The 26,938-nt window shown below is 41.9% G+C and overlaps 1 protein-coding gene across 2 annotated transcripts in view; it reads left to right on the forward strand.

The window, feature by feature from the left end:
* CAMKK1 (calcium/calmodulin dependent protein kinase kinase 1) overlaps positions 1-26,938 on the forward strand; it is a 454,400-nt gene that overhangs the window by 254,415 nt on the left and 173,047 nt on the right. For both annotated transcript variants that reach the window (XM_063457438.1, XM_063457439.1), the window contains exons 5-6: positions 15,094-15,145; positions 19,546-19,679. In XM_063457438.1, coding sequence (XP_063313508.1) covers positions 15,094-15,145; positions 19,546-19,679 — 186 coding nt within the window. The remainder of the gene's footprint in view (positions 1-15,093; positions 15,146-19,545; positions 19,680-26,938) is intronic.

Here is a 26,938-nt window from a genome sequence, read left to right on the forward strand (position 1 = left end):
TCCTGCCGCCATATAGAGAACTGTCTACAGATAAGACAGCATCCAAATCTGAAAACATGAAACAAATGCATGAATACTACTACACAGAACTAAGTCTGCCATTTTAATGAGGTGAGTAATTGAAATCAAACAAATCTTATTTTTTTTTTGTCCTACAATATACCTCAGATTACCTTCAGTTTATCTCCAAGCACACACTTTGAAGCAGCAACCAAGCTATATTAGCCAAGCTAATGACCACAACCCTTCTATAACTTCTAAAAGCACCACCGACTAGGAATGTTTAACGCTTGGGTGGGCCTATGCTTATTTGCAAACAATACCTAATTAACCAACAATCAATGGCAAGTACCTAGCTAATCAAATCAAATGCCTTACCAATTGAAGATTATGCTAGCGTTAGTGTACTTATAATCTTAATTTTAGTAATGACAGGAGGCGAGTATTTTGCATTAACTCTCTTTACTAACTCACATAGCAGTAAAGAAAAGGTGAAAACATTAACCAATCAAAAGAAAGTAGGAGGTATAGTATTCACAGTAATGAGGCTCCTCCCCCTCTTTCGAGAGCGACATCAAATACAATAAAAGTTTTAAAAGGAGAACGGATAAAGTCTTGCAACATGCACCAACGGGTGACTTTTCAAATACGAAGTCCTAGGGTGATCCAAACATGCACCAACAGATGACTTGTCCAATTGCGAAGTTCTGGTTTCTGAAGGAAGGTCCAAACATGTCCATCCTGAGTGTAAGCAGTAATGTCTTGAGGTTATGCTGAAAGAGAGTGTGGAAGAGGTTAGGAACCGGTCTGGCAACTGTTTGCAGTAATGTAATAAACCCAGCACAAACTCTAACGAAAATGTACCTAGTCTAGTTATGACAACCAACAGTAACGAAGCTGTAGTTAAATAAGGTACACGTATTATATATACCAGGTAGTACACGTCTTATATATACCAGGTAGAAAAATATGAAGGGAAATATAGAGTATAGGTATACTTACATGAGATTTCATCCCTCGAGGGTGCGGAGGGTGGGAAAATACTCGCCTCCTGTCATTACTAAAATTAAGATTATAAGTACACTAACGCTAGCATAATCTTCAATTTTACCACATGACAGGAGGCTTCATATTTTGCATTTTTAACGCTGATGAAGGAGAGACGTGGCTGCCCCCGAGTTTGGGCGGAAATAGAAGGTCCGAAAGGTCGCTTCGCGTGACCAGTCCGCGGCTCGTAGGATGTCTGTCAGTGATGCTCCCGCGGAGAAAGCCGACGAGGCCGCCGCTCCGCGAACTGAGTGGGCACCGAAGGTGTCTTCTACACCTGCTAGAGACAGGATCCATCGAACCCATCTGGCGAGGGTGGTAGTAGAGACGGGAACGTGAGGTCTAACATAAGACACCAAAAGTTGTCCCGACGATGAAACCCGAAGGAGGGAAGTGACCTGGACATAACGACGCAGAGCAGAGACCACGCAAAGCAGCGGTTCGGTAGGAAAAAAGGGGTAGAAAACCGACGATGAGTCCGATTTAGTACGACGAGACACTTGGAAGGTAACTCCCTCTGGGGAGACCGAAAAGGCGTCGACGTCGAAAGCCCGCACGTCCGAAACTCTGCGGAACGATACCAGACAAAGTAGGAGTGTTAGTTTGGCCGACAGTTGTCGGAGTGAGAGTCTGTCGTTATCTGGCCAGTCTCGCAGAAACTGTAGGACGACTTCCACGTCCCATAACCGAGTGTACTTGGGTCTGGGGGGCCTTTGAAGTCTGATGCCCCTTAGGAGGCGGCATACCAGAGGGTGTTTCCCGACGGGTGAACCCAGGACCGGAACGTGAGCCGCTGAGATCGCGGAGCGCACGACGTTGAGGGATCGGTAGGACCTGCCCGCGGAGTATAGGTGGGAGAGAAAATTCAAGATGGCCGTTACAGGTGCCGTAAAGGGATCAAAGTTCCGTTCACTGCACCAAGTGGACCAGGAATTCCATGCTGCGAGATAGCATCGTCTGGTTCCTGGTGCCCACGAATCCCATAAGAGGTCTCTAGCTGTCTGCGATAAGTCCTCGGTCTGCCAGGCACCCCTGAAAGAGTCCAGGCTACTAGAGAGAGGCGGTCTTCCAGAATGAGAGGATGGGGGTTCCCTCTCGGGTCTGTGAGGAGTGTCCGGTAGGACGGTATGAGGAGAGGGTCCCTGTAGGATGAAGCTAGAAGGTCCGGGAACCATGGTTGGCTCGGCCATAGGGGAGTGATGAGGAGCAGAGACCCGCGTTGCGTCTTTAAGTATTGTATCGTCCTTGCCACCATGGCAAATGGGGGAAAGGCGTAAGCGCCCCTGGGTGGCCATGGTTGGAGAAAGGCGTCTACTGCTTTGCTCTCCGGGTCTGGTAGCCAGCTGAAGTACTCGTCCGTCTGCCTGTTGTTCCGAGATGCGAAGAGGTCCAGGTGGAGGGGGCCTCTCCTGACCAAGAGGCGATGGAAGATTGTAGGATCCAGTCTCCAGTCGCTGCTGTCCCGCCAATGGCGAGAGAACCAGTCCGCTGTCAGGTTCGTTTCGCCCGGGAGATATTCTGCCATGAGGGAGATTTTCCGGGGAAGGCAAAACTCGAATATTTCTTTCGTAATCTCTGAAAGGAGTCTGGATCGGGCCCCTCCTAGTCTGTTGATGTAACGGACCGCTGACACATTGTCCATCCGGAGGAGGATGCAGCAGTTGGTCCGGTTTCTCGCTAGGCTGCGAATTGCAAACGACCCCGCTAGAAGTTCTAGGCAGTTGATGTGAAGTTTGAGTTCTTGGGAGGTCCAAGTGCCTCCCGTCGAGCTGCCTTCGCAGGTGGCGCCCCATCCCCAGAGGCTGGCGTCTGATTCCAGGACCATGTCGGGCGTGTTTCCGAAGATGGCTCGGCCATTCCACGCTTCCATGCTGTCCAGCCACCATCCCAATTCTTCTTTGACTTCCTCCGTCACCGGAACCGTTTGGTCGTACGAGGGGTTCTGGCGGAGAAAGGAAGCCTTCAAGCGCTGCATCGCTCTGTAGTGGAGTGGACCCGGGAATATCGCCTGGATGGATGCGGATAGCAAGCCCACGATCCGAGCCAGGTTGCGGAGTGGAATGGAGTGGCTGCGAATGGCTCTGCGTATTTCCTTCTTGATGGCTGTGATCTTTGAGGTTGGGAGCCGTAGAGTGCTGGTCTTGGAATCTATCTCGAAGCCCAGGAATTGTATCTTCTGGGCTGGGGATACTTCCGATTTTTGAAAGTTCACCACGAAACCTAGGGACGTGAGGAGTCGGGTGGTATATTGTGTGTGTTGCGTTAGACTGTACCTGTCTGAGGAAAACAGTAGCAGGTCGTCCAGGTAAATAATGCACCGAATTCCTTGAGTGCGTAGTCGAGACACTACTGGCTTCAGGAGTTTGGTGAAGCACCACGGTGCTGAGCTGAGGCCGAAGGGGAGGCATGTAAACTGCCAGGGGCGGCCTTGCCATCGGAATCTGAGGAACTGTCGGCAGGATGTGTGGACGGGTACCGATAGGTAGGCGTCCTTGAGGTCCAGTCTTGTGAACCAGTCCCCTTCTTGGAGCAGATCTCTTAGGAGATGGATGCCTTCCATCTTGAAATGTCTGTATGTTACGAAAGCATTGAGCTTCCTTAGGTTTATGACCGGCCGTAAGTCTCCAGATTTCTTTTTCACTAGGAAAATGTTGCTGAAGAAGCCGTTTTGGTCGTGAGCGGGTTCTATCGCTCCTTTGGCCCTGAGTTCCCGTAGTTCGCCATCGATTAGAAGGCGATCTTCTTTGGAGCACTGAATGGGGTACGGAGGGGCGGTCTGGGACGGGGTTTCCACAAAATCTATGATGTAGCCTTGGACCGTCTGGAGGATCCATGCGTCCGTGGAGATGGCTGTCCAGTTCTGAAAAGACAGAGCGATACGACCTGCAGTATACGGGGTTAGTGGACATTGAGGCATAATGATGCTTACCTGTGGGGAAGCGTGCTCTGCCACGGCTACGAGGTCCTCTGCCTCTGTCTGCTCCACGGGTGTAGGAGAAGGGCTGCCTGAAACCCACTTCCGGGTAGAAGGGTTGGGGTCTGTGTGAGCGGGGGCCAGAGGGCCAAAAACGGCTGGCTGCTCGGCCCCTGTAGCGGCCAGCCCGTCCAAAAACACCCCGATTGGGGTAGCCCCTGAATACTCGCTTCATTGAAGTTTGAGCCTTATTGAGCGAGGTGAAAATGTTTACGTGCTTATTAAGCTCTTTGAGGAAGGCTTCCCCAAACAATTTGCCCTGTGCAAGCGGTCCCAACTCCTTGGTGCCCAATTCCACCAGCTTTCCGTCAATACGGAGCAGCGCTGCTTTTCGCCTCTCAGAGGAGAGGGCTACGTTGGTGTTGCCAACAAAACAAAAGCACCTCTGTGCCCATTCTCTTATATCATGTGCCCACTCTTTAACCATACTGGCATCAAATTCGTCAGCCCTTGTAAAAGCATCGTCCGCCAAAAACATGATGCGGGAAAGTGGGCCAATAGAGTCTAGGAGTTTGTCTTGAACTCCGTGAAAGCCCTTCTCCACTCCTCTCCTGGGGTCGCGACCACCCCTAGACATGAATGTGTTCATGACCTGGTCGAATTCGGGGGTTTGGGCCACGTTGTCGGGGAGGGAAGGGCGAGGGCATTCCGAACGTAGTCGGTTGCGTACCGTTTTGTCCAGGGGTTTGCGGAGCCAACGGTGCATAAATTTGGAAAGATGGTCGGGGGGGGTCCAGTCCCCCGAACGCGGGTGCCGTATGTTGCGGGGATCGAATAGGCGTTGCCCCGTGGGGTCCAGAATGGCTTCCCCTTCTTCTTGGCCCGGTGTGGGGTCGTCCGGCAGTTGGATGTCGTCCAAAAAGGTGCCTTTTAGGAGACCCGTATGGGATCCCGTGTCCGAACCCCAGTCGTTATCTGGATCGGAATCTGCGGCCTGCCACTCATCTAACACAGCCATGGAGCGTGTTTGTTCTTCCCCCTCGTCCGAGGAGTAATGGGCGGGGGTGGGTGGTGCTGGCCTGTGGCGTTTGGCAGGTGCCTTGCCTTTGCCCAGGTTATCATTCCTTTCCTTGCCCTTCCAGTGGCGTTTGCTGGGCCGAGAGTCGGCCTGGGCATGGGATTCTGAAGCCTCAGAATCATAGTCATGGGCTTGGGCTGTTGTGACTTTTTTAGTCTGATCGGCAGTCGCCGTCATAACCCTGGATAATGCTTTCTCCATAGAGGCGGAGATGGCTTCCGCAATCATGGTTTGGAAGTCTGCAGGGTTTTGAGGTGTATCCATGGTAATGGGAGTTGGGCCGCTATAATAGCTTGAGGTACAGAAAAAGTTGGGCTAGGGGGTCTGTCCCAGATAGTGATAAAAAGGAGGGGGGTACCTGCAGTACCCAGTTAACCCCAGCAGGGTAGGTATAGGTATATATATATATAAACCGTGAAAGGTAAAAAAGGCAAAACCCCAGCAGGGTGAGTATGACAATTCTGGTAGTAAAAAGTACCAGTTTCCCCAGCAGGGAATATTGGGATTTTCTTCTGGGCCACACCCAGGTATAAATGTTCAAATATATATAGGTGGCACGAAATCCACCTGATAGCAGCGGTATTAAATATAGGGCTTCACCCTGAAAGTGTGCAAAAGCACCAGTAGGCAGTAAGTATTTTCGATTATGGGGCCACACCCCAAGCACAGGTAAATAATTTGACTGACCTGGGGACCCCTGCCTGGTTGTGTCCGGTTACTGTGTGTACGGGCGCCGGAATGAGAAGACCGCAATGCTCCCAAGATGGCGGCCGTGGATCTCGCGAGGCGCGAGATCCAAGATGGCCGCCGGAGGAGCGGGAAAACGGTTTCCCGCCGTGCGGCTACAGTGAAAACGGCTGTGAAGCCGTGTGAAGGAAAAGGGGGGGGTTGGAGGGTGAGCGTTACCCTCAGGGAAGTGAGAGACAGTCGGTCCGACGGCGGAGAAGCCGGCGGACCGAGAGGTGAAGAAAAGAAGAGAGACCCTGTGAAGAAAAACAGGGAGGGGGAAAAGACTCCCCCAAGAGCGAAACCCCAAGGGGGGCAGATGAAATAAAGGTAGAAAACAACAATAGTAGCAAATATAAAACTACATATATAAGATAAAATACAGTATAATATAAAAATTACATATACAATAGTGAAAAAAGGGAAGAGCCAAAAACTCTGACCTGTCTGCTGATGGAGCAGTAAAGAAAGAGGGGGAGGAGCCTCATTACTGTGAATACTATACCTCCTACTTTCTTTTGATTGGTTAATGTTTTCACCTTTTCTTTACTGCTATGTGAGTTAGTAAAGAGAGTTAATGCAAAATATGAAGCCTCCTGTCATGTGGTAAAATTACCAACAGGAAATCAAACCTTGCGCAATCAGTAACCTTTTCCTATAGATGAATCTTGCCTGTAACAGTAAAAAGAAAAATCTTAGCAACATCTTAGACAGTAGAAGAATCAGTAAAACTCTCTAGAATATCTTCAAGTACACACTTTGAAGCAGCAACCAAGCTATACTGTAACACCCATTAGTTCCATATTTAAAGTCACAGAGTTCTACAGTATGGCCAATTGCACTGGCAGTATGAAAATGTGTGCTAGATTTTGCATCTATTAGCAAAAGATGAGGCTAAAACACCTGAACTAATTAGAAGGAGACATCCAATTACTTTGGTCATATAGTGTTTGTGCAGATTTTAATTTTGTTTCTTAATTTGGTTCATTGTAATGGAAGAGGTAAAAATTCTGAGAATATATATATTTTTTTAATCAGTACATATAGAATGACTATGGATTTTCTGTTAATGGGGCAGGCTCCTTTTCTCAGCACAAAAATTGCAAGGATGAAGAGACAAGGTAAAACAAAATTATGTTTGTGTGCCATGAACACAGACGTTTATATCTGTTGAGTGTGGGTTGTTAGATAGACTTGATGGGCAAAGTTGGATTATTTTTTTGGTGGTGGTGTTTTTTTTTGCCATCCAGAATTTATTTTATTTTTTTCAAAGTTGTGACAGGTTGGTTTATTTGTTTGCTTTTTTGGGGCAGCAGAAAGAAGTTTGAAAGAGGGAAAAAAAGACATCTAATGATGGGTGTTAGATTAAAGAATTGTGTTAGAGTAATACAATCATGTATATTCCTAACACTGAAATGTTACTCTGTCTGTTTGGATTATTGGGCCCCTCAGAATGAATTTAGAAAATTCACTATTTACTCACTCTGGTTGCTGCTCTCCATGCGGCCACCGTGGCTGAATTAATCAATTCTAATGATCTCAGGATTGTCAATCTAAACCTTTATCGCAGGAAAAAAAAGTACCTTACATGAGCAGCAGTTAAAGGATCCGTAAACCGCATGTTTTATTTATGACAAATGTTGTATTTGCATCATCATCAGTATCTTTTCATGTGACCATTAACTTTATTTTTACTTCTGCAATTGTTACGCTATAAACATCTTTCTTTTTTAATGGAGCTTATTAAGCTCCTTGGCATTACAAGAAAAAAATTAAATATATACTCTTTTCCCCCGGTTCCTGTGCCGCTATATTTTCCATACTTGCACCTCCAGTGTAGTGTTTCTTGGTCTTCATGAGAGTTGTTCAAGGCATACACGGTATGCAATTTAAATACATGTTTTATGGGTTGTAGCTGGAGGTATTGGTAGAATAAAAGACTGAGATGCTTAAGGTGGTTTGTCACATATTGCCTGTCAAGACTAACATCATTTATACAGGCTAATTTCAGTATATGTTTACTATGACTTTAAAGACATAGTATGCATTTTAGTGAAGCTCTGTCCTAGATCTATACTTCCCAAACAGTTTGAGCTCATAGAAAATGGAGAAGAGCAACAGAGGGGTTTTGATTCCCTGAGGGAGTAAAAATGAACAAGTAGTGAGGCATGCCTTCCTAGTAAGAAACAAGAATTCAGTGAGAATATATTTCACTCAACTCTATTTGTCAAGAAAAATGCAAAGCGGAGAGAGATTGATCTGTTTCCTGCAGCTTTTCTTGGTTTTTCTACAAAATGCTGCAAGCTATAGTTTATGCTAACCATTTATTGTGGAGGCTGCATTAAAGTCTGTTTCTATTTTAGAATGTTTCCAGCGGAATTGAATGAACTATCTTGCAGTATTTGAAATAAATTAATTACTGCATATTTGTATATTGCAAAAGTAATTACTAATGAATAGGAAACCAAAATAGTTTAGGTATTTTTTTTCCTTTTGTCCACAATCTAATTCTTCTACAGAGGTTTTGCTTGTGTATCTTGCCTTTATTTAGCTAACTCAGTGTTCTTTCTATCTGTAATTGGCAGGTAATCCTTGCAGTGGTTGGCTGCCAATGTCCATAGGTGCCCAGAGTGTAGCAGATGTCTAGGCTTATAATTATTACAGGTGGGCTTATCCTCTCATGGCCATTGGAGGTAACTAAAAAACCTCCATTTGTTTAAAAATACATAGGGATTAAAGGAACACTATAGTCACCTAAATTACTTTAGCTAAATAAAGCAGTTTTAGTGTATAGATCATTCCCTTGCTAAATCACTTTGTTTCTGTTTATGCAGCCCCAGCCACACCTCCCCTGGCTATGATTGACAGAGCCTGCATGAAAAAAAAAAAAAAACTGGTTTCACTTTAAAACAGATGTAATTTACCTTAAATAATTGTATCTCAATCTCTAAATTGAACTTTAATCACATATAGGAGGCTCTTGCAGGGTCTAGCAAGCTATTAACATAGCAGGGGATAAGAAAATCTTAATTAAACAGAACTTGCAATAAAGAAAGCCTAAATAGGGCTCTCTTTACAGGAAGTGTTTATGGAAGTCACATGCAGGGAGGTGTGACTAGGGTTCATAAACAAAGGGATTTAACTCCTAAATGGCAGAGGATTGAGCAGTGAGGCTGCAGGGGCATGTTCTATACACCAAAACTGCTTCATTAAGCTAAAGTTGTTTTTGGTGACTATAGTGTCCCTTTAAGGAGAGAGCGCAGGTAACTTGTTTTCTTTTATAATTATTACATGTGTATTTTGTATTTCAAGATTTGCCTTGATCTAACCATATTCTAATAAATTTGTGCTGTTCCACTTTTCCTGATTTAATTATGTACATGTTATTAGCTATGCTACATGTTCCTCCATTATAATGTAATATGTACAAATGCAAATTGTGCAGACCAGAATGTTAAGACTCCACTCAGAGTTAAGCAGATCTTTATTGGTGTTTTTTGTGGACAGGTATCTTGGGTAGTAGTCAAAGTGTTGGATCTATTCAAAACCTCTACAGGGGTCAGTATTCTATGGCACATGTGCCATGCTTGGCTTTATATGGCACCGAGGGTGCCTTTGCATGGCACATGAGGCTACTGGACCCAAATGGACCAGTTGGAGAGATCAACTGATGTACCCAGCTTCACTAGAGTGCACCAGAAGACATTACAGTAGACTCTGCCTCATGATCCGGAACTTTCTAGTCATACAAAACGTTGCCATTGGTTTCCATGTCAATGCTCTACCTCACTGGGAAAGCTCCATACTGGAAACTGAGGCAGAAGTCTGCACCCACGTAAGGTGGGATTTTGAGGATTGATGCTCCCTTCCCATACCAAAGGTAGGCAAATAGGAGGGGGGCATAGATCTGTTTATACAGAAAAAAATATATAGAGAGAGAGCAATGGAAAAGCGCTAAGAGAGAGGATTAAGAGTCAGGTAGCAGACAACCTATAGATCGGGAATCCTTCAATCTGAATATAGGTAGCACACAACCGAGAGATCAGGAATCCTTCAATCTGAATATGACAAACAGAACAAATATAAATGAAGTTGCACCTAAGACCGTATATAATAAGTATCCTTGTGACAGATAAAAATGGAACAGTTCATTAAAGTCCCAGTATAAATCTTGATGTACTTGTACTCCTGAAGAAGAATAAGAGTAGAATTGTGCAGTGCAATAGAAGGTGTGGTACTCTTTTACAATTACAATTATGATCCTCAGGGTATAATGGGGGTAATGTTCCAAAAAACAAAAGGGACAGAAACCCAATCTTGTAGTGGCTATAGATATTAGACAAATGGCAAGTCGCATAGAGAGAGCTTATTAGAAGCTCTCAATTTAAAATTTTGAGCAGTAAAATCCTTGCTCCTGGGTGCAAAGTAGATAAGCAAAAGTAGTGTTTGCAATAGAAAATATCAAAACCATATATAGCTCAATTTTCCAAAACAGTTAATGCTCTTCTGAACTGGCACTACTGGAATTATCCCCACCTCGGCTCCAGAGTCGCTTTGCTCATTGTCCTCGAGAACCGCCTGTAACACACATTAAAATACTATCAACTCACACGGCCTGTGCATGTCTAATGTCATGCTGGGACTGGTTCACGTTCTCACCAAAAATGTAAACATTCATAGCATGTGCTTCCAGTTGGTTGGGAAACGTGAAGGTGTGTTAAAATATGCTATATAGCTTTTTGCAGCTGCCAGCTGTGTATGTGGTGTGTCTCTGTGTATATATGTGATATCTGGCTGGACTGGCACTGGCCGTCCTTAACATTTCCTGTAAAGAGATAGCTAATGTTTAAACTTCCTTTCTTGAACAGTCTGTTTTATTGAGAACGTTTGTTTTTTCTCATGCTTTGTTGCTGGCATGTTAAAGCCTGAAAGAGTCTCTCATGTATGTGATTAAAGTTCAGATTACAGAGCAGAAGATAAAAACTCTGTAATTGAGCATCTGATTTCCATGCAAGCTGTGTATGTCACAGCAAGGAAGTGCATGGCTATGGCTGCTTGGACATAAACAAAAGTGCTATAACTCGTAAATGGAAGATAGTTGAGCAGGAAGACTGCAGGAGCATAGTTTGTACACAAAAACTGCTCCCTTAAGTTGTTTCAAAGCTAATAGTATCCCTTTAAGAAGTAAGCATGCTTGCATAATTTGTCAGTTAAAGGGACCCTATAGTCACCATAACAACTACAGCTTATTGCATTTGATCGGGTGAGTAGAATCATTCCCTTCAGACTTTTTTGCTGTATACACATTCTTTTCAGAGAAAGTGCAGTGTTTACATTACAGCCTAGTGACAACTCCACTGGCCACTGACTAGATGGCTTCTAATGCTGCTTCCTTGGGCAGTGCTGCAGAGTAAGCAGCACTGCCATTCAATGTCTCCCCCCTCTGCATGCAGACACTGAACTTTTACTCACAGAGATGCATTGATTAAATTCATCTCTATGAGGAGATGTTAATTAGCCAGGACTGTGTTTGACTTGTGCTGCTCTGCCCCTGATCTGCCTCTTGATAGTCTCAGCCAATCCTATGCGGAAGCATTGTGATTGGCTCAGACCGCCACTTCTGATGATGTCAGCTGACAGGGGCAGAGCCAGCAGCTGCAGACTTTAATACAAGTAAGATTTTACTATTCTGTTGGATTAGCCATATTAGTCCAGTTGACAAGATGCCAAATTACCAGAGTATTGCAGTATGCAGTGATACCTTTTTAAAAAATATATATATATTTTAATTGGACTAACATAATATTTCAAATACAAGCTTTGTAGAGTTTCCTCTCTTCCTCCGGTCTGAAGCAATACTGATCAATCTGAAAGAGTTTAACACTTAAAACAACTGATGTTAGAGAATTGGAAGGAGGGCGAATGGGGTGTCATAAATAGCAAAAGATGTGCCTGAAAGTGAAAGGTGTAGGTTGGCTGAGAATAGAAAAAGTAAATAACAGAGGAGAGTCAATAAGCAAAAAAAAAAAAAAAAGAGAGAAAAACCAATAAAACAGCAGAGCAGGGCATGCAAGTATATAGCTGCATATATGTATGTATATAAATTGATCCAATGAAGGTGAATTTATCATAGTTATCATGAACACCCAGGACTACATTACAGAAGGGAACAGACAGTTGTCTGATGTAAACTATTACAAAAAACTGGACATGGAGCCCACTGAGGAATATACAGCTAAACTCGCAAAACGTATCAAATCATTTCCTAAACACATACAACAGAATTAGAAAATCTGATGCCTTCCCATCCTCAAATGGGAGCCTTCTACATTCTACCCAAAATCCACAAGCCAGGAAACCCCGGATGGCCCATTATAACATGTATGGGAACAGTCACGGAACAAATATCTGGCCTAATAGAAAACATTCTTAAGCCTCTAATTATTAAGATTGAGAGCTTTATACAGGACACTACAGACTTCCTCAATAAACTTAACTAGATAAATGACCTACCAGAAAACACTATACTAGTAACAATGAATGTTGAATCCTTATATAGTAAGGATGGTATTGAGGCCTGCATTTAATTTCTCTCATTCCAGAAACCAACACACAAATATGATAGCGCAATAATTGCCCAGCTTATATAATTCATACTCACTCACAACTATTTCAGTTTTAATAACCACAACTACCTACAAATGACAGGGACAGCGATGGACACAAAAATGTCACCCCAATACGCTAATCTTTTCATTGCTGACCTAGAAAACAGATTTTTATGTTCACAGCTGCACAAACCATATACATATTATCGTTACATTGATGATATTTTCATAATATGGACAGAAGGAGAAGAAAGCCTTATAGACTTTCATAAATCATTCAAATGATTCCACCCGCCAATAAACCTTAAAATTAACTTTTTAAATCGCACTGTGAGTTTCTTAGACTGCACAATAACTGTCACCAATGGCATTCTTCATTTATCTGTATATAGAAAACCCACAGACAGGTACAGCTACCTCCACAATTCCGGCTTCCATCCCCATCACACCAAACAAGGTATCATCTACAGCCAGGCTATCCGATATCACCGCATTTGCTCTGACACAAAAGACAGGGTTCAGCACCTGAGTATACTGTCAGTCATTTAGGCAAAAGGGCTACAAGGAAAGGACAATATCTAAAAAATAAATAAACAATCTGCCCTAAAAACACCACAGGAAAGGCTCATGCAATACAAAGAAAAGGAAAACAAAACAAGAATCCCTCTAGCAGTTACATTCAACCCAACTCTAGAAGGAGTATGGAAAATTATTAACCCCTTAGTGACTAGACCGCTTTTCAATTTCCCTACCGTTTGGGGACCAGGGCTGTTTTTACATTTCTGCGGTGTTTGTGTTTAGCTGTAATTTTCCTCTTACTCATTTACTGTACCCACAAGGACTCCAACACAAAGTTATACACCAATCACAATAGGGTTACAAAGTATAACACTCCGGGTGATAATTCAGTCAGATACTTTAATAACTCAATTATCTCCAAGCAGAAAAACTAATTTTTCCCTAAAACTTCAAAAGCACCCCAAAATACATAACATCTCTATAAATGTCATATCCCCTGATAGCCCTGATCTGGATGACCAACATATCAAAAATCACCCAGATCAGTTCAGGGGTTCAGGAGTTGCTTGGAGGTCTTAGTTTGACCGACCGCACACGAGGCTCTTACCCAGAAACAGTACCATGAATTCAGTAGCCACCCTTCAATGCACATCTATCTATAAACCAGGAGCCCCTATAAAGCTCAGACAAGTTGTTAACCCTTAGGGGTAAGTGTTACATTTTCCAAGCGCTCCACAATTACAACTAGTGGTGAAACGTATATTTTATCATCTAGCTTGTACCTTTTTTGGAATCTTTTTTTTTTATAGGGGTTGTCAGTTCCTATATGTGTGAGGTAGCTGCTATTATATTACATGTTTGCTCTTGATTAGAATATAAACGCCTTTGAGCACACAGCAGTTTGTGTTTTTGGATAATGATATGCCTAGCTCCTGGAGAGTGTTTTTCACTTGGCTGGATGTAGTGAAACGGTTTATCTTCACCACGGAACATATCCAATGATCACCCACCACTGTTGTTTTCATTCCAGGCCTTTTTGTGTTGCAGTGCTAACCAGTGTGTTTTTTTGTTTGTTTTTTCTCTCAGAATGTGCCAAACTGTTGTTTTGGCCACTCCAAATGTACCTATATCTCTGATGGGTTTCTCTTTTGCAGCCTTTGTATTGCCTGTTTCACATTCATTAAGAGCTTCTTTGACAGCATGTTGTGGGTTCACAGCAACTACTTCTAAATGCAAAGGCAACACCTGGATTCATCTCCAAATCTTTTACCTACTTAATTAACTAATAACAAAAGAATAGTCCACCCCTGTCCATGAAACCACGTTTAAATCAATTGTCCAATTGCTTTTGTTCCCTTAAAAATAAAGATGGCTACATATTAAAGAGGTGTAATTCCTAAACACTTCCTGTAATTTGGATGTGGATACACTCAAATTAAAACTGAGAGATTGCACTTTAAGCCCAATGTTTTTTTATTTAACTATAACTTAAATTTATTTTGGTAAACAGTCAAAATAACAAAACTTTTGTCGGCATCCAAATATTTCTTAACCGAACTGTATACGATGACTTAGTTATTTGCAGGGCCACAGTTACATTTGTGATGAATCTAGACAGTAAATCTAGCCACCAACAATATGAACAGGCTGTGCCTGGGAAGAATGGACATCTACTTAAGACTAACTTTCCTTTCATGCTGTGGCTATAGGCTTAAATTGCCCTGAGTTTCTTACATTGAATCATACTGAGTCCTTCCTCCAGTGAAAATTTCTGTAATGTTATATAAGATTTGTAAAATTCTGTCATGGGTAGCTAAAACAGAATAGATAAAAACAGAATAGATAACATTTGCTTTAAGTACATTTTACACTGCATTTCGTACTGCTAATCGTGGAATGTACAAACAATGCTAAATATTGTAATTCCTTTTTTTTTTTTTTTTTCTTACTCTCTCTTTTGACCTCCAAAGTTAAAATATTGTAATCCAACATTATTTGATCCTTGTGGTGTGAGCAACTGTGTGCCTGTGTTTTTTTTTTTTTTTTTTTCAGAGATTTAACTAATAACTACTGAGAGATGGGAGGTTTTATAACTATTATTTGAATAGCTCAGTATAAGGAAAACTAAATTGAAATACTAAACTTGCTTAATTTGTTTCTTATATATTTCTTTGCTTTGTTCTTTGGTTTTTTTTTTGTAGGCAATGAAGGTTCTTTCAAAAAAGAGGTTATTGAAACAATATGGCTTTCCACGTATGTATTATAACTTATTTTACATTTTCTATGTGCAGTATACGAATATAACGCAGTTACATCATTTGTTGAAATAGAAATTACATTAGTCATAAGTTGTTCACCATATATATACCACTCAGTTTAGATTTATATCAAACAAGTTACAAAGGAACATGAAAAATAATTCATTAGTAAGAGACAATCCTCTCTGTGCTGGACACATGAAAGAGAAGCATATATTCATTGATTTTAACATTTTTTATTACACTGTACAGAATAACAGGAGAGACGTTGATAAATTGATCCCAGGTTATGGAATTTGGCCATTGATAGATGTATTGCAGTATTTGTAGATTTTAGTTCATGTTTGGCTTTCATTGGTCGTATTTAATTATGTAAGGGACAGCAAATATTTTTTATTTAGTAGAATCAAAAGTTAAAATGAAAAATTATGCTGCCACACAATTCATCTCAAACCAGTTACTATCCTGCCCACAAACTCTCACTGCTTCATCAATGTCCAATACTAATTTTTAGATGAAAATAAATTCTTATCTTGTATAAATACATTTACTAGTTTAATGTACCTCTACGATTTGGGTAAAATGCATGTGTGCGCGGTATTGTACACGAGAACAGTAGCAGAATACAAATATAAGGTGTTTACAGTAGGTGGAATTGCAAAGGGGGTAAAAAATACAAAAATGTAATATTTTGCGATAAAATGACTGATGTACTTTCTTCAATCATATATACTTTTGTATAGCCGTTTTGGATTATGTGACTATTGTAAAAATGTTAATCTTAATGTCATTAAACAATAGTTGTTTAATAACTTCTAGAAAGTAATTGACATCATAGACATATTAAGCATTTTAGCAATCAGGACTAATTAGTGAATCAATATTTTTTTATATTTTATGTATACATATGGGGTATCAAAAGAAAGCCCTAATTATCCCTTTTAAAAGGGATATATACGGTAATATGTATGGGTAAAATTTGAGATAGATTGAATGCATGGCAAAAGTGCCAAAAAGGCCTTGGTCACAAACGTGTCGCTTCTCAAAATAGTTTTGGCCCTTACTGAATAAATAATCAAAATTCTAATTTTTAACGGGAAAAAAAATATAGCTGTGGTCTTTCTGGATTAATAATACATTTTTTAATTTTGAAATTGGAAAAAATACATTTTACATTCTTATAAGTAATGCCAGTAAGATTGCACATTTTGAAAAATTTCTACAAGCACCTAAATTTCAAAGAGAATACAGAAAACAAATGTTTCCATTAAGCTGACACACTGTAACAGAATGTTAATAGCTATGTTAGGTTTTATAGTCTGTTACAACAACAGCGCATGGAGAGACAACATAAATAGGATAGAATACTAGGTGCAAGTTCTCTCAGGCACTCCCTCAAGTGCCCGAACAACTATGAATTACAAGAATAGAGAATGCACACTGTAACCACCACTACAAAATAAATAAATCTTTTATTAACTAAAAAATGTATACATATAAAGCAAAATGTAAGCAACAAAAATAGGCAAAATAGAAAACAATAGTAATTACCAAACTTCCACAAGCATACTATGACAAACACGAGCCACCAATACTCCCAACATTTCGGCACCAACTGGCTGCCTTTTTCAAGGGTGCTTGTATCCCTGCTTACCTGTGTCTACTTATAACTCCCCAAATCAGCTGATGGCCATCCGCAATCAAACCAAGCCGACCCTGGAAGTGACCATCACTTTCCCGTATTGGTCTGTAATATCATATAAGTGCCCAAAATACCCATGTAAGCTCCCATATAGTTGCAGTAGCAGATGAAACTTAAAGAGAAACCAAAATTTCAATAATACACAACTAAGGAAGAACATTTTATACATGTACTTGCGAGTGTACCCGCGCATGTGCACCCGCATTATTATCATTATTGAAGTTTTGGTTTTTGTATGTGTTTTATAGACCGATACCGGAAGTGATGTCACTTCCAAGGTCGGCTTGGTTTGATTGCTGATGGTCATCAGCTGATTTGGGGAGTTATAAGTAAGTAAATTCTTAGGGCATGTTGTTATTTTTTTTACATCCATTCTGTTGTCCACATTTCATTGTTTTATTTGCCATCTAAAGTTTTTAAATAGTTTTTATTGTATTTATTTTTAATAATGACTGAAGTTGGTTTGCTGTTGCACTCAGATGCTGGCATCTCTATCATTGTTTGAACCTGACATGACATAATGTTCATTCTGTATGATTAAGATGTTGTGTTCTGCTATCAGCTGTTGAAAGGTAGCCTTCGATGTCTGAATCTTGGATTTCAATATTGTTGAATGGGTAAGGCAGTGACTGAATGACAGGCAACAGAGGGTTGTAGTCAATGGAGTATATTAAAATCATGGGCTTGTTACCAGTGGGGTACCTCAGGCATCTGTATTTGGACCCATTCTCTTTAATATTTTTATTAGTGATATTGCAGTAGGTCTTCATGGTAAGGTGTGTCTTTTTGCTGATGATACTAAGATATGTAACAGGGTTGATGTTCCAGGAGAGATAAGCCAAATGGCAAATGATTCAGGTAAACCAGAAAAATGGTCAGAGTTGTGGCAACTGACATTTAATGTGGACAACTGCAAGATAATGCACCTTGAGTGTAAAAACCCAAGGGCAGAGTACAGAATATTTGATAGAGTCCTAACCTCAACATCTGAGGAAAGGGATTTAGGGGTGATTATTTCTGATGACTTAAAGGTAGGCAGACAATGTAATAGAGCAGCAGGAAATGCTAGCAGAATGCTTGGTTGTATAGGGAGAGGTATTAGCAGTAGAAAGAGGGAAGTGCTCATGCCATTGTCCAGAACACTGGTGAGACCTCACTTGGAGTACTGTACACAGTACTGGAGACCCTATCTTCAGAAGGATATTGATACCTTAGAGAGAGTTCAAAGAAGGGCTACTAAACTGGTTCATGGATTGCAGGATAAAACTTACAAGGAAAGGCTAAAGGAACCTAACATGTATAGCTTGGAGGAAAGACGAGACAGGGGGGATATGATAGAAACATTTAAATACATAAAGGGAATCAACACAGTAAAGGAGACTACAGGGGTACCTCGGTTTACAAATAAATATCCATTGAAAAAATCATATTTTGGAGTATTAAATAATCCTCATTTATTAACCCCCTCTCGATTTATTGGGTTTCTTAATGAGTTCCCAATTGAGGACTTTATTACATTACCTGATATTGACTTGATAGTAACTGTATATACTTACTATCCAGTTTATTTAATGTTGATTGTTTATTGGACCAACAGTTACTTGGACTTACCAAGCAATAGAACTATGTTTATTCTATATACTATTTCCTTTAGGTTTATTAAAGGTAGGGCTTCCTTTTTTAAAAAGTTATTCTCTGATTGGACATTGAAAATAATGCCTTGGTTTACAACTTTTTTTCGCAATACAAAGCAAGTTTCCCCAGGATGCATTGCGCCTCGGAGGTTTATAGCTCTGCCCCCATGCACGCTGGAGTCTGTGGGGAGCACATGGCGTCGAGTGTGGAGGTGTTGGAGCGGTATTTGCATCAAATTTTAGAGCCATTCTGGAATTTTTTTGCAGTGGTTTTGGGACTTTTTTTTTTTACTTTTTGGTGCATTTCTCCAGCTGTGGAAAGGTAGGGAGCTGAGCTTTGTTGTTTGCATGCCTTTTACAGTGTGTTCTGCATTGTGGGTTGGTTTCTATGCCAGCTCATTTTGACTTTTTTCTTACATCCAGAACGGATTAATTGGTTTTCAATGCATTCCTATGGCAAACCGCGTTTCGGTTTACATATTTTTTACCATAAGAAACGTCCTAGAGAACGCATTAAATTTGTAAACCGAGGTTCCACTGTATATTTAAAAGAAGAAAAACTACCACAACAAGAGGACATAGTCTTAAATTAGAGGGGCAAAGGTTTAAAAATAATATCAGGAAGTATTACTTTACTGAGACGGTAGTGGGTGCATGAAAAAGCCTTGAAGCTGAAGTGATAGAGGTTAACACAGTAAGGGAGTTTAACCCCTTAAGGACCAAACTTCTGAAACAAAAGGGAATCATGACATGTCAGACATGTCATGTGTCCTTAAGGGGTTAAGGGGTTAAGCATGTGTGGGATAGGCATAAGGCCATAATATCAGGCCAGTGACTAATGAGAATATGTAGAAAATTGGTCAAACTAGATGGGTCGAACTTTTTTTTATCTACTGTCACATTCTATGTTTCTATAACAACTTGACTCTCTGCCGTAGGATAGCATTCATCTTAAAACATCACTTGATGTTTCTCATCTTTATGGCAGTCATGTACTTAGGACACCTAACATTACAATTCATATTACACATTTGATTTACTTTTCTGCTTCTTTTGTAGGACGGCCGCCCCCCAGAGGATCAAAAACTGCATCTGGGGATCAGTCAAAGCCAATGGCTCCATTGGACAGAGTTTATCAGGAAATAGCAATTTTGAAAAAACTAGATCATATTAATATTGTGAGATTGATTGAGGTATGTATGTATTTGCCCTGCGTTGCACTTTTATATTTATTTTGTGTGTGAGATAAGCTCAGTGCTCCAGTGCCCCAAATAACCCATGATCACTATATTGTTCAGTAATCTGTGAAATCTTCATGTTTGGCTCTCCATGATCTTTAGTCTTAGAGGCTCTTAGCATAAATATATATAACAGCCCTAATTAACCCAATGACCTCAAAGCCCCATTGAAAAATAAGAAAACCTTGGCCACTGTATTAAGCAGTAAACCTAAGGCCCATGAGCCCACCAAATACAATTCTTACTCTGCAAATGTAAATGAGTAATAGACTTGGAGGTAAGAATGGATTCAGTCTCATGTTGTTGTCCTCAATGCCTCTCCATCCCTCCCCCCCCCCCCCTTTTTTTTTATTTGTTTAAATTACACATTAATCATTATAATATTCTTTCCCACATTGGGAGTTATAAACTTTGTACATGGGGAGCCCAGCCACCATGCAATGAGGGGCAGATATAATCTAGAAAAGGACTGGTTCTGTCACAATGTTTCTCCACCTGATTGGAGTGCACTGCAAACTGTCAGAGTACCTCTCTGGCCTACCCTATATAGACAATGCTTGGAGCACTATTGAAGCTTTCTACACTGGACTTGCTGTGGACAATTCTATACTGTCCAGCTGGATCCAAGGCTGCTGTTGTTTTATTTTATTTTTATTACATTCATAATTACACCCTTATGTCTGACCCATAATAGCTATAACAAATTAAAATATTAGGCAAATTAGATTTATAAAATCAGGACAAATTAATTTGTATATAGTTGCCCTAGTTATGTAAACAAAATATTGCTGGAGAAACTGTATAAAACTGTTTATTTACATGTATCCCATTTTTATTATTTATTGAAATGAAATTGTTTTATACATACATACATGCATGCATACAAATGTTGAATCAAATTAATCTTTGTCCTGTCCTTTGAAAGAGGTGTATATAGTATATGTTTGTGTACTCTTATTGGGTAAGAAGAGATTTACAGTTTAAGAAACAGAAGAAAAACAATGCAAAATAGTTTTTGTCCTAGAGTAAACTTAAGAATGTTGGATACTATTGCTTTTTACAATTTTGGTTGTCCTACTAAAGTTCTATGCCATTTTAAAATGTATTATTAGTTATATGTTACATTGTCTATTCCTAGACTGACCAAATCACCACAATTGAGTCTAAATAAAACAAGGAAGATTGTAACATTTGTATCGCTCGCAAGTGTTACACTGGCTAGAAACTTTTAGTTGATATGCATTCCAATTGTCTACAAAAGTCAAATACAAGTAGCTCTGAAATATGTCAAGATGATGTTGATCTTACAAGAGTGCTTAAGGGACACTATGGTCACCAGAAAGACACTGCATAGGTAAACCTCCAGTGACTGTCACTCAGACGGCCATTAGAGGTGCTTTCTTTGTCAGTGCTGCAGTGTGCACCACTGACATTTAATGTCTCCACGCTCTGCATGGAGGCGCCGAACTTTCCCCATACATGCATTGATTCAATGTATCTCTATGAGGAGATGCTGATTGGCATAGTGCAGCATTTTCTATGGAAAACATTGGATTGGTTGAGATAATAAAGTTTGATGTCAGCCAAAGCTATTTAGCCACCCGGCCCCCCCCTTATGTTAACTGAACATAAGGGGGGAACGGGTGGCTAAATAGCTATTTAGACCGATCGTGTCAGAAATACATATTTGTATTCATGAAACTATAGTGTTCCTTTAAAGTTACACCCACTAACCCCTGTTATTTTAATACCCACCATAATATTGCCAATGGAGTGTAGAAATGTGTCTATTTGTTGGTCACATACCTGTATATATATGTTATAGATATTTTCCACCTCACTCCATGACTCTCAATGACCCTACACTGTGAAGTCTACCCAGCACCATATGTGTATTGAGTAGTGGGGACAGAGGCGAGGCCAATCTCTGTGACTCCTCTGGTTTAGTGTAGTCAAAGGCCTTGTTTCTCAACCAGTGGTGTGCTTACTCACACCAGAGGCAAGAGCTGTCCAATTAATCGCCCCTGGGGGCAGCTAGCTGTAGGCTAAGGCAGAGGAGGCACCTGCTTACCTGGATGGTACAGTGTGTAGGGGGAGATGGAGGCGATGAAGGAGCTGTAATCTTAATGATCTTCCAGCACTGCTCCCATGTGCACTTTGCAGTGATGCCAGGTTATGACATCACTCCAGCCCCAGTATCGCTAAACCACACGAGAGAGAGCAGTGCTGGAAAGAGAATTAATATTACACAAGCCCTAAACTGGACCCCAGGCATAGGATTATCACTGGACAGGGCCGGACTGGGAATTAAAAGCAGCCCTGGAAAAAAATATTTACCAGCCCCATAATGCGTCGCGCCAGCATAGTGTGCAGATACAGAGTTAGAAAAGAGAACTTAAAATTAAAAACTATTACTCCAACGTAAAGAAAAGCACTCATAGGCTTCAAAATAAACAAAAGTGCTGATTTATTTTAAGCAGACGTGCATGTAATCAATGTTTCAGTCCAACTACCTTGACATATTAAGGAAAGCTTGGTAATGGGACTGAAATAGTGAATGTATGTACGGCACAACTGTAAAAAATTGACGTTATCTTATTTATATTGAAGTCCTGTGGGTGCGCGCTTCACTTTAAATATGTTATTGTAAATATAAAAGGCATAATTTTATATATGTATGTATGTATGTATGTATGTATATATATATGTATGTATATATATATATATATATATATGTATATAACTAATACACACATTAATATACATGTCATATACCATTGGAGGATCCAGAGCCTGATCCCGGGAGGGGAAAAAATCCATGTACAATAACTGCTCTGTGTAGTGGTTATGGTGCAAGGAGTGCCGGGACCCCTTCACAGAGTAAGAAGTCAAACCGTTTAAAACCCCTTAAGGACACATGACATGTGTGACATGTCATGATTCCATTTTATTCCAGAAGTTTGGTCCTTAAGGGGTTAAGAACAGTTTGACAACTTACCTGGGGCCTGCTGGGATATGGGGCTGTAGTAGGGTATAGGAGCAGTGGTGCAATGTGTGAGGGGTGCAGTGTGTGTGTGAAAGGCTCAGTGTATGTGTGTGTGTGTGTGTGGGGGGGAGGGTGTAGTGTGTGAATGCATAGGGTGTGTGGGGAAATGTGTGTATGGGGGGGCTGTGAATGTGTGTGTATGGGGGGCTGTGAATGTGTGTGGGGGGCAATGTGTGCATGTGTATGGTGTGTGTGTGTGGGGGGGTAGTGTGTCTATGGGGCTAGAGTTCACTTTCAACACTGCGACCACCAGGGGAGAGCCTTGTGGGGGGGGAGGGGGGGGGAGGAGTCTCCCCTCTCCTTCCCAGTCTCTCTCTTCCCCCTCTGCCTTTCTCCCCCTCCCCTTGTGTGTGTCTGTCCTTTCTCCCTCTGTTTCTCTCTTCCCCCTCCCCTTGTGTGTCTCTCTCCTTTCTCCCTGTCTCTCTCTTCCCCTCTGTCTCTGTCTCCCCCCTTTCCCTGTGTCTCTCTCTCCTCCACATCTCTCTTCCCCTCTGTCTCTTTCTCCTCCCTTTCCCTGTGTCTCTCTCCCCCACAGTCTCTTTCCCCCCCTTTCCCTCTCTCTCCCCCCTTTCCATGTGTCTGTCTCTCTCTTTCTCCCCCACATATCTCTTCCCCTGTCTCTCTATTCTCCCCCCTCTGCCTCTTTCTCCCTCCTTTCCCTGTGGCACTCTCCCTCCCCCTCTGTCTCTCTATTCTCCCTCCTTTTCCTGTGGCACTCTCCCTCCCCCTCTGTCTCTTTCTTGCACCCCCCTCTGTCTCTTTCTTGCACCCCCCTCTGTCTCTTTCTTGCACCCCCCTCTGTCTCTTTCTTGCACCCCCCACCACCCATTCTCCCTCCCCCTCTGTCTCTTTCTTGCACCCCCCACCACCCATTCTCCCTCCCCCTCTGTCTCTTTCTTGCACCCCCCACCACCCATTCTCCCTCCCCCTCTGTCTCTTTCTTGCACCCCCCCATTCTCCCTCCCCTTCTGTCTCTTTCTTGCCCCCCCCATTCTCCCTTCCCTTCTGTCTCTTTCTTGCACCCCCCCCATTCTCCCTCCCCCTCTGTCTCTTTTTTGCACCCCCCATTCTCCCTCCCCCTGTCTCTTTCTTGCACCCCCCATTCTCCCTCCACTTCTGTCTCTTTCTTGCCCCCCCTTCTCCCTCCCCTTCTGTCTCTTTCTTGCCCCCCCATTCTCCCTCCCCTTCTGTCTTTCTTGCCCCACCATTCTCCCTCCCCTTCTGTCTTTCTTGCCCCCCCATTCTCTCTCCCCTTCTGTCTCTTTCTTGCCCCCCCATTCTCCCTCCCCTTCTGTCTCTTTCTTGCCCCCCCCATTCTCCCTCCCCTTCTGTCTCTTTCTTGCCCCCCCCATTCTCCCTCCCCTTCTGTCTCTTTCTTCCCCCCCCCCATTCTCCCTCCCCCTGTCTCTTTCTTGCACCCCCCCCCATTCTCCCTCCACTTCTGTCTCTTTCTTGCCCCCCCATTCTCCCTCCCCCTCTGTCTTTCTTGCCCCCACACCCCTACCCCCATACCTGAGAGGAGTCAGGGGGGGCAGCGCTTTCCACGCTACAGCCTCGCCGGTCCGGCGGCATTTCTAATGCTGGGGGCTGAGCCTGAAGGAGGAGGGAGGAGCTTGTCTATGTACCATGCTCCCTCGCGATTCCTGTGCTGTGAATTGTGGGAACCGCGAGGGAGCATGGTACAGAGGCAAGCTCCTCCCTCCTCCTTCAGGCTCAGCCCCCAGCATTAGAAATGCCGCCGGACCGGCGAGGCTGCCACCCGGTCCGGCGGCTCCAGCGTGGAATGCGGCCGCCGGCCGGCCGGCCCCCTCAGAGTATGTGCCACCGGACCGGCCACCCGGTGGCACATACATTGCCAAAGCAGCCCCCAGGTGCCGCGGTCCACCGGGAAATATCCCGGTATCCCGGTGGGCCAGTCCGGCCCTGTCACTGGATCCCAGGGAAAGGATCCACTCTTGCTCTCCCAAAGATTATTAAATAAAAATACTAAAACAAATTCTTTGTGAGTGTGTGTGTGAGAGAATATGAATGTGTCTGTCAGTGTTTGTCAAATCAGTGTGTCTATCAATGAGTGTGTATGTTTGTCACTTACTTTATGTGTCTATCAGTGAGTATGCATCTGTCAGTGTGTGTCAAATCAGTGAGACTCCATGAGTTTCTCAGTGACTGTGTATGTCAGTGTCCTCTGTGTGTAAATGTGTCCGTATCCTATGTGTCAGTGTCCTCTCTGTATAACTGTGTATGTGTGTCAGGAAATGTCTGTTAGTATTTTAAATTAGTGAGTTTGTCTATCAGTAAGTGTGTAACTATTATGTGTGTATTGTATTGTTTTGTTGTTAATGTAGTGTAGTTCATACACTAATTCTTGCATGCACAATATTTATTCAGATTGTCATATTTAAAAAATATATATATTCTATACTACCTTTAATCATGCATGTTCTCCAGTATTAGATTATCTTAAATATCAGTGTCTACACATTTTATTTGGTATTTAAATCAACAGAAATTACTTTCTTGAGGCATGGGTACATAAGAAGTCTTTCTAGACCTGCAGGAGTACGTCTTCATAAAACCTTGAGAAACATTGGTCTATGAAACCAATTTTTTTTTTTTTACAATGTTAAACATTTATTATTAAACAAAAACCGCTAAAGAAGATTAATACAAATTAAAAAAAAAAAAACTCCCAGCAGAACTAACAAAACATATACATTACTCCACTCCTCCAGAGTACACAATTATACTAAAATTGTTGTATTCTACATTAAACGCAAGATATATTTAAATCATTGGTGTTTTATAACAATTGTACAACTTCTCCATGGATTTAGACGTCCATTTACAGTGGCAGTCATTTAACGTTGTCAACTAGAAGAAAATCGAACTGTCCAGATCGTTTTAAAAATGGTTACAATGTGTCTCATGATAGTAAGAATTGTCAAAAGTCCAGTCATTTGAATATTTTGGTCATGTATACATGTTTATTATTACCTCGTGAGCTTATTTACTAACTGAAATTATCACAAAAAAGTTAAAGGACCACTATAGTGCCAGGAAAACAAACTAGTTTTCCTGACTCTGTAGGGTCTTTGGGTCCCACTCCCGCCGGGCTGAAGGGGGAGGAAGGGGTTAAATTCTTACCTTTCTCCAGCGCCGGGCTCCCTCGGCGCTGGGGACTCTCCTCCCTCTTCCGACGTCATCCGACAAATGCGCATGCGCAGCAAGAGCCACGCGCATTACAATCAGTCCATAGGAAAGCATTTCTCAATGCTTTCCAATGGACGTTGGCATCTTCTCACTGTGAAAATCACAGTGAGAAGTGCGGAAGCACATCTAGCGGCAGTCAATGAGACAGCCACTATAGGCTGGATTAATCCTAATGTAAACATAGCAGTTTCTCTGAAACTACTCTGTTTACAGCTGCAGGGTTAGCACTAGATGGACCTGGCACCCAGACCACTTCATTAAGCTGAAGTGGTCTGGGTGCCTATAGTGGTCCTTTAACCCCTTAAGGACACATGACATGTGTGACATGTCATGATTCCCTTTTATTCCAGAAGTTTGGTCCTTAAGGGGTTAACCCCTTAAGGACACATGACATGTGTGACATGTCATGATTCCCTTTTATTCCAGACGTTTGGTCCTTAAGGGGTTAAAGATGTTAGATCAAGGTATGTGAAAATCTGAAACTATTATTTTTTCAGCTTGGCTATATGGTGAATGGGAAAAAATGACAACTTTGCCTAGGGGAAAAGCACATTTTATTAAATACCATACACAAACAAACACTTTTAAGACCTGTATTAACTGAAAATACATGGCGCTTACATACTGACAATATAATTTATATCTGAGGACATTGCACAAATGTGAAACGAGAAGATTTATTCATTTTATTCACCAATGTAAAGTAATAAAACAAAACATTATAGACAAGACATGCCACTGAAAACAGCTCACATTATATTGTGCAATTACATGTATATTTGATGCTGTTAAAGTGGTCACATACCTTTGTCTACTCTACTGGTTTAAATGCTGATTCTAGTACTAATATTGGCACAGGTAATTCCTTAGATTAAAAGGTAGGGTTACAAAACAATTTTACTCGGCGGAACGAAATGGCCGCATAGAGACTGAGCTCCTCCGGCCCCACTCTACCACG

This window comes from Pelobates fuscus, chromosome 1, assembly GCF_036172605.1.
Source record: "Pelobates fuscus isolate aPelFus1 chromosome 1, aPelFus1.pri, whole genome shotgun sequence".
In the NCBI taxonomy this organism is placed as follows: Eukaryota; Metazoa; Chordata; class Amphibia; order Anura; family Pelobatidae; genus Pelobates; species Pelobates fuscus.